Source organism: Callorhinchus milii, unplaced genomic scaffold, assembly GCF_018977255.1.
Source record: "Callorhinchus milii isolate IMCB2004 unplaced genomic scaffold, IMCB_Cmil_1.0 Scaffold1, whole genome shotgun sequence".
NCBI lineage: Eukaryota > Metazoa > Chordata > Chondrichthyes > Chimaeriformes > Callorhinchidae > Callorhinchus > Callorhinchus milii.
Genome location: NW_024704742.1, coordinates 19,644,379 through 19,653,458, shown reverse-complemented (window position 1 = coordinate 19,653,458; position 9,080 = coordinate 19,644,379). Strand labels below are relative to the sequence as shown.

The 9,080-nt window shown below is 40.4% G+C and overlaps 1 protein-coding gene across 1 annotated transcript in view; it reads right to left on the bottom strand.

Annotated features, from left to right (window-relative positions):
• Window positions 1-362: 362 nt before the first annotated feature.
• rxfp1 (relaxin family peptide receptor 1) overlaps window positions 363-9,080 on the bottom strand; it is a 35,408-nt gene continuing 26,690 nt past the window's right edge. The window contains exons 13-18 of the mRNA XM_042339691.1: window positions 8,524-8,595; window positions 7,437-7,508; window positions 6,476-6,705; window positions 3,096-3,506; window positions 2,255-2,473; window positions 363-1,090 (exon numbers count right to left, since the gene is read on the bottom strand). Coding sequence (XP_042195625.1) covers window positions 816-1,090; window positions 2,255-2,473; window positions 3,096-3,506; window positions 6,476-6,705; window positions 7,437-7,508; window positions 8,524-8,595 — 1,279 coding nt within the window. The 3' untranslated portion in view covers window positions 363-815. The remainder of the gene's footprint in view (window positions 1,091-2,254; window positions 2,474-3,095; window positions 3,507-6,475; window positions 6,706-7,436; window positions 7,509-8,523; window positions 8,596-9,080) is intronic.

The window sequence follows — 9,080 nt, the reverse complement described above, 5'->3', positions numbered from 1 at the left end:
AGATGGGAATATCGTAATATGATTTTTAGATTTTTTAAACTAACGCATTTGACTAGAGGAGACCACAATGACATCTCTATGGCATTGCCAAGGCCTCTTGTGCCAAGGCTAGCAGTTGTTCATGCAGATTGACCTTGCACTATCTACATGCTGCAGTGCTCAAGGTGACTTTCTAACATATTTGGCTTAGGTACACGCACAAACATCCAAATTACAGAGGCTGAGTGATGCCCACAAAACAACATTAGGCAAAGTTATTTCAGTTATTTCAAACTGACGAGCAGCAGACCACAGTTGTTGTTGCCATCGCCTCTCATTGCTTATGAGCTGCAATTAAGACACCTTCAAAGATAATCCTGTACTTCATACAAATAGAGCATTTATTTAAATAGTAAAAGTTCTACACAAAGCATTAATACAACGTGCAAAGCCACTGAAACAATTCATTAAAACATGGTTCAAGTCACTCGTTGTCGTTCTGAGGTATCAAACTGTGTAAACAAGATGTATGATAACACACCAAAGAGCTGTGCTCACTTTTTACATGTAATATGGAAGTTACATCCAATTTGAAGTACGGAAGTGTCTCAACAATGCCACAAGGCAAAACATAATCAGAATTTAAGCTTTGCCCCAAAAATAAATAAGATGAAGTTTTTTTTATTATGCTAAAATCTTGGCAATGTTTTCAACCAGATCCTCCAGATCTTTAGCCAAATGTGATCACTCTGTGTGTAAGAATACCACCTCGTGCTAAAGTTTTTGATACAAAATGTTCTAGAAGTTTTGTGTGTGTGTGTGCTAAGAGTCCAGCTTCATGGTGTCTCGGGATTGAGTGAATCTTCTGATGTATTTTGAAAGATTTCAGTTCTTGTTACTGTTGGTATAGTCTCTTGTAATGGCCACATTTCCAAGAGGATGAACGATGGCGCAGAGTTTTTCTGGCTTCCATTGCTTCCTCTCTTTTTATAGTTGTACCAGCACTGTAGTATCATTTCTTTGAATGGACGAGTTGTTATAGTGTAGAGGATTGGGTTCAGTGCGCTGTTAATTGGCAATATGAATATGACCACCCATGAACTTATTGAACCTGCATATTTAAAAAAAAAGAAAATGCAAACATCAAGAACCTACGATAAGCCCTGCAGTTACATTCATACCAGGCCCTCACTATACAATCACTGCGGGTGCTGAGAGTATAAATATGTCTTATTTCCTGTGATATTGTATTATAGGCACTTCAAAGAATCTCATCTAAACACAGTGTCAGATTGTTACTGAACATAAGGTCTTGTGGCCCATTGTTACCTGTGTTGGCTCTGAAAGAACAATCTGCCCAATTTGCTTCACTAATTGTATTGCACAGTGAGCACAAGTTTAGCTGTTTGTGAGTGCCCTCTCGTGGTTGATACAGGTACAATTATCCATCTGCATTTGGTTTCAGGAGAAGCAGGTAAGCAACAGCAACAACATTTGTATGGCGCTTTTCACGTCAGGAGCACGTCCCAACAAAACAAGCATAATTTCTGTCTATTTTGAAATGTTGGTGATATTTTTGTTAATGTTCATAAATAATCAACAATAAGATAAGATGATATTGGAGTTTCAACTTTAATTGTTTGGAATTGTATTTGATCTTCCGTTAGGAGAGCAATGTATCCTGTTGATTTCCTGAGAAATTGGTGCTATTGTTTCTAAGCATATTGGAAACTACGATCTCATTGTTTCATTAATTGTTCCAGGGAGCAGTGCTCGAAAGAAGCTATGACTTAAGCTCTAGCAATATATGTTGCTCCTAACAATACATTTATATACTTCAAATTGTGATCCAATTATCTTACTGAAGAATTGTCAGTTGCATTAAAATGCATTGAAGAGAATGGTAAATAGCCTATGCCATGTGTTTTTAGTGAAGTAATTATTAGAAACTAATACTGACCATTTTGAAATGTATTGCTTTTGCATCTAGCACTTGGTCTCTTTAGGTTTATTTCTCTTCTCAAAAAGAGAAGAAAGTTTCTCCTGATGTCCTGGCCAATAATACAGCAAAGTCATTCACTCCATGGCTGTTTGTGGGTCTTTCCTGTGCATAAAATTGGCTGCTGTGTTTGCCCAAACAACGCAATAACTTCACTACAATATATCTTGTGAAGTGCTTGGGTACATCTTGACATGAAAGGCATTGTATGAAATGTAAGCATTATTATTATAATTATTGGTCTTTAAATGTAGGAAGGGGGAGTGACTGACTTACCTGGTATTTCGACCTGAAGCACGGACAGAATTTTTAATACGAAAATAGGAATCCAACAAAGCGCATCTGTGAAGACAATGAAAAAGAAGCGCTTGGCGATGGTTACTTCCTTTTTAATGTGGTTGCTGATTTCTGTTGCCATTGCACCTGTCTGATGAATACTGTGGAACATGCTTGCGTAGGAAAATATTATCACTATGAAAGCAATCAAGTTCACACCTGCAAAAAAAACACAAAAAATGTTTTTCAAACTGAGTTTCCACTGACATTTGAGTTGTTTCTAAGTGTCCTGCTCTGCTAAAACTATCTAACAATTAAATTCAAACCAAACATTTTAGTGCTTTTAATACTTCAGTACTTCTAGGGAGGTCAGAAGAATTTAGTTTACCCAGAGAATGTGGTATACCTTATCAAAATGACTGTTGAAACTGAGTTCATAACAGCATTTAAAAGGTACACTGCAACCCCATTATAATACACTTCACTGTAGTGCAAATTTGGTTATGGGTAGCTGGCCCATTTGTTTTCCACCGACCTTGCCCACGCTCCATTTGTGCTAAAATGGCCAATTTTGGAGTCATTAAATTGCAGTTATCATTACTTCCAGCTTTACTGTGGATATGCAAAACAAAAAAAAGGTGATTGGGGAACTCTGGCTGAATGTTTTCCTCTCTTGCCCACAGGTGCAAGACCAGCTGTCTTCCTATTGCTTTTTCAACTAAGATCCATTAACTAAACACAAGACAGAGATGGGAATGTTGTTTCGTAAATGAAATGATTGCCTGGCATATGCAACATTAAAAACCATAAAGATGAAAAGAATGGCTTGCTTCAAACTTACCAAGAAAAATGACAACGGAATAGGCCTGTGCTCTGTAAGACTCCATCTGTTCTGAGTGCAGTGGAAAACACACTCCATTTGTGCCATAGTAATTCTTAAATACATCGTTACTCATCAGGGGAGTGAACGCAATGGCAAACCCCACACACCAGATAAGGATCAGAATGGAAACTGTCCTGTACTTTCCTGGCTTCAGGTTGCTGAAAGGATAAACAATGCAGAGGTATTTTTCCAAAGTCAGGTAGGACAAGAGTAAGACGGACACTTCTGTTGACAGCATTGCCAAAGACCCAGTTATCCGACACTGCATACTGTCCATCCACAGGTGAGCATGCTTGTTGTACTTGCCACGATATTTAAGGTCATAAGCTCCGATCACAAAAAGATATATCCCCATCAAGCAGTCTGCACCTAGAGTGAACATACAGAAAAGGGTGTAATAAAAATAACAACAACAACAAAAATTGGACTTATATAGTGCCCTCCACACAGCATATCAGAGCACTTAAGTAGGGAGTAGAAGGAGCGGTATGACCTAAGTTGACTTGCAACAATGAGTTCCAGGACTTGGCAGGGAAGGGAAGGTTGGAGATGGGACAGTAGTGTGGGAGATTAGAGGGATCGAGGGTGGATTTTTTGAGGAAGGGTGCGAGAACAGAGTTTTTTAGTGGGAGCAGAACAGAGCCAGAGGAGAGAGACTTGTTGATCATGTCAGCCAGCAGGGCGGAGAGAAGGGGGAGTTGAGTGACCAGCAGCTGGGTGAATAGGGCATCGAGGCAGCAGGTGGTGAACTTCATGCAGATGATTGTGGCTGAGAGTTAGGAGAGAGAAATGGGAGCAAAGCAGTGTAAAGAGAGGGGAGTGGCAGGAGCCATCACATTGGAAGAAAGTAGTGTGGATGGTGTGGGTGAGGTGAAAGGGGATATGGGGGGGTGGGGACGATGCAGCCAAGGGGATGTTTCCAATCTTTGAGGCAAAGAAGCATAGGACCTCGCTGCACTTGGCGTTTGATGTGATGATAGAGGGAGCTAGAGGGGTGCGTGGAGGAGGTGACGGGTGGTGGAAAGCAGTGTCTTTGGGTTGTTTTTGGCCTTCATTTGACCTTCATAATAATTGCACTTGATATAGTTTCAGTAATGTTGAAATGCCTCAAAGTGCCTCACAGATAATTGTTGTCAAGTGCAACGACAGTGTATTTGTAGGTAAACACAGCATACAATTTGCACACAGTAAATAATCTTGAAATGAATGATTAATTTAGTTGGAGGATTGTTGGCCAGGTCAAGGCTACAAAAATATGAAGACATGGGTTATGGTTGGAAATGTGCTCAATATCACTGATTATCCTACTCAACTACTAGAGTTCTGAAGATCTGGAAATTTGCCCTGGAGATAGTGTAAGATAGACACACAACATTGGGTTTATCATGATGAACACATGTTGAGGGTCTATCATGATAGACACAACATTAATAATTATTAATTATTCTTGTATTAGATATAATACCCTTTCACATCGTTGAGATGTTTAAAGGAACTTCACAGGAATTACTGCACAATGAATTAGAGACTGTATTTTGTAAGCAAGTGTTGCAGTCAATTTTGTACACAGCAATGTTCCACAAACAGCATGAAGCAAATGAACAATTTTATTTCAGCAATTGTTGGCCAGGACACCGAATGAAGCTCCCTTCAACTTTTGAATAGTACGGTGGGACTTGGATAGGCAAACAGACCTTGGTTTAATGTCTCATCTGAAGGATGTCTACGCATCCAGAACAGGGAAGTTTGTGACCCAGAAAACACACATGCATAAACATACCACATTATACAGATAAACCATCAGCACCATGCAACTGAATAACTCATTCATTTTAATGAAACTTGAAGTCTTTAAGTGTGCCTGAAATAAAGGGTAAATTGGAAGACGCTAAGTAAGAAACTAATTTCAGTGAAACCTAAACAGGGAACTCAAACAGATGGCTGTGAAATGGAATTCAGGAAGCAGACTTTTGTGTATCTGCAAAAAGCAAAGTACTACGGATGCTGGAAATCTGAAATAAAAACAGAAGTCACCGGGAACATACATCAGATCAGGCAGCATCTATGGAGAGAGGAAAATTAGTTAACATTTCAGGTCTATGAACTTTCTTCAGAACAGTCATTGACCTGCAATGTCAAAGAGCTGACGAAAGGTCATATACCTAAACGTTAACTAATTTTCCTCTCTCCATAGATGCTGCCCGACCTGCTGTTTGTTCCCAGTGACTTCTGTTTTTATTCTTGTGTATCTCCTTGTTTTTGTGTACCAGGAGAGAGAGCAGAAAAGGAGGATAAGAAAGAAAATAAACAAAAGAGATGAAAATTGTAATGTTTTTCATGTTAAGAAACATTGCCATTTTCACCCTATAGAAAAAAGCAGAACTCCCCGATAACTTAGTGAGTAAAATCACTGCCCAGTATCGCACTAGGCCTTACTGATAGGTCATAAATTCAAACCCAGTCTGTTCTGAGTTAGTTCACGTTAGGAAGAGAAACAACAACAACAAAATTACATTTGTATAGCGCCTTTCACGTCGGGAGGACGTCCCAATCAGTGTTTCGGACTCATAGAAACACCAGTATTTTTACACCACATAAGCCTTCATCCCTCCTAATCCCCTCTTCTGTATTCCTCCATTTCCTTCTCCCTCATATATTCAACAAAAATAACTTGCATTTAACATCAACAACTTGCATTTATGTAGCGCCCCTCACGCAGGGTAGCATCTTTGAGCACTTGATAGTCATGGAGCCTGACTCTAAGGCCGTGGAGGGGGGTGGGGGGGAGATGCGGTGGGGGAGCAGGGGCAAGGGGAGGAAAAGAGGAAGGGTGTTCCAGAGTTTCAGATCCCTTCGGAACACTACGTCCTACAATCTGTGAAGCTATACTTTATTTCTAATCAGCGAGACTTCTCGGTTCTGATCACTATCCAAATGTCTTCGTAGAAGATGAATGTGCAGTGATATTAAAGGTTTGGCTATGATTTTCTCTCATGGTCCAATAGTTTTCCAACACTTCCCTGGCTCCAAAAGCTTTTGACATATCCCTTTGGCTATGCTTTTTGTTAGCACTCTTCCCTCCGTTCTTCCTGCTTGGCTCTTTCTATTACATTTGTTAAGTGATTCAAGACGGTCATCCTACTTTTAAGGTGCTAGTTGCTGGTCTCCCTAGCTCCACCATTCACAAGCTGGGTCACCAGTGACTGGCAATGTACCACAGTAGAACAAAAAAATGATATCAGATCTGTTCAGGAGAAGAGAAGGCGAGAACATTTGTAGAGTTAAAATATTGAAAGATAAAAGGTTTTTGCAATGAATGCCCAAGAGTGTATACTCACAGCAGAGAGACATTATGGACATGGCGTGAAGCTTGTTCTCAGATCTGATGTAAGGTCTCATGCATATGACGAAGATGTTTCCAAAACACGTAATGGCAGAGACAACCCAAATGAAGACTCGGAGCACAATGTTAGCCAGGAGGTTCTCGAACGAGGAGATACCATCTGTGTTAGGTCTGCAATTCCGAGCATGAGGGGCGTAGCCACAGTATTGGAACTTTTTAAAGTATCTAGAAGAGAAGGCAATTTGGTATTACCCTAATATTGAGCACGAAAGTGCCAACAGGAGCTGAGGGCAACATTAGTTATTTTCCATAATGCACTCCTTGTTTTATATGCCACAAGCTTTAGTGAATCTCACAAATATGTTTTTGTTTTTTCATTGCCATCATTGTTATTAATTGAAGACTTACTTTCATTCATCACACTACTTCCAGCCTCCAATTCCCAGACATGGTCAGCTGTCTGTTTGCTGGTGAAAAAGCAGTAAACTGACTTTATATTCAGCAGTTAGTTTTCTGATGTAAGTGAGAACATGGTTGTAAGTTCATTCAGCAATAGGAATTTTAACTCTGGGAAATTCTTGAGACACAATTCCTTTTATGAGTCTCCACCAGATCTGCATGAAGTCAATTTGCCATGGGTGTTTTACCACATTAAATTGGATAAATTGGGACCAATTGCATAGCTCTTTCAAAGAGCTGGCACAGGCTGAATGACCTCCTTCTGTGCTGTTGGATTCTATGATTTTATGAACCATTGGCCAGCTGACCTAGTACAGGAGAAGCCAGTACAGAGGAAATTAGAGGAACAACATGGTGAATGAAGCATCCACAAGGGTGACGCTACTTAAGAAACAGTAACAAATTATTGTTGCTTGTGCTGATGAGGATAAGGAACGCTTTGAGGAACACTGCAAATATATTGCAAAGCACAGACTCTATTCTTGTATAATACTTACACGAAGGACAAATTTGTAAGTGGCTGAAACATCCTGGCTTCCAGAAATGATAATTCCATTCCTTCCATGTTACTGCAATAACAGAAAATAACAAAGTCCATAAAAAGCCACGTTTGGTTTGCAGCATGCACACTATCATCTTTTACTGCTAAATAAACCAGCTCCCAGAATCCGTGTTCCCAGAGGGAAACAAGGGCCTGCCTTCCCAAAGTGGAGATGGAATTACCAGGACAATACAAGGAGAGTCTAAAAGCAATGGGATGAAAATTGTGACAGTAAATAAGATTAAGACAATTGACAACAAGACTTTGCGAGACAACGTCCCTGGATAAGCAGAGGAAGCTTGAGACAATACTTTCAATGACAAGCTATGCAGTTCTAAGAGTGTCAGCCTGGCTTAGTGTTAGCACTCTAGGCCAAGACCCATTTCGGGACTTGAACTCAAATCGTCCAAACTGACAATCCAGTGCAATGCTGGGGGAGGTGCTGTACATTGGTTGGGACGTTAATCTGAGGTCCTATCTGCCTGTTCAGGTAGATGTTAAAGATTTCCTGAGATGGGCCTTGAAGGAGGCAAGGGAGGCAACGAGGCAGAGGAACTGCAGGATGGAGTTCCAGAGGATGGGGCAGAGTGGCAGAAAGCCCGCCCGCCAATGGGGGGGCCCGGCGAGGTGGGGGATGTGAGGCAGGCCGGAGCCCTCTAAGCTGTATCAAATGCAAGATTATTATTATTGTAGTTTAGCTGTTACACTCCAGCAGTACCCCAAAACACACTATGGGTACCAAGCCTTGGCTCTTGCCAACCTGCATCTAATACTCTCTGGAATTAGGTAAGCAGGCTGCGTCCCTCCAGGGAGAGCATGTGTATTCCATTCCAACAATTTATCTCTGGCATTTGCATGTTTGGTGGGATGCATGGAATTCTCAGTTGTGCTGGATACTCTTAAGCATGGTTTGGGATTTCCACATGTGTCAGACATTCGGCCGACTAAAAAAAAACAATACTGCTCATTAATTTAAAGCAAAAGGTGGAATATTAAAACGGAGATCAGAAGATCCATATCAAAAGAGTGCCACAAAAACTTACAGTGACTTTAATTTCAATAGATTGTCAAACTGATCCAACTGAATTTGCTGAATTGGATTGTAAGAAATATTCCTGCAAAACACAATGAGAAATAGTTTTAATTCAGTACTTTTGCATACAAAGAGTCCTGTTACTTTATGTGGTCATAAACATTCCACATTAAGACAGACTAGACGAATGCTAAGCCATCCCTGTTTGGAACATGTAAACACTTTGATGATCTACATATGCAGCACATACATTGTCGGCTCAGTTGAAAAGCCTGTGTCAAGTTTCTATGACTTGATTTAATAGTGATTTTCATAGTGACCCAATGGATCAAACACTTTCTATTGGCCTAATACTGTTGGAAGTAAAGAGAAATTTTACAATGGAGTGGCTCAAGGGTAGAATTCCCACCTTTGAAGCAGGAGGCCGAGTTCAATTCCTAGCAAATGCCAACAGGAATTAGTTTTGGATGCACTTAGAGAGCAGAACGAGAGGGCACAGGATTCTGGCTTCAATGGGCAATTTGAATGCACAAACCAGGAAGTATCTCTTGGTGCAGAGTATAATTA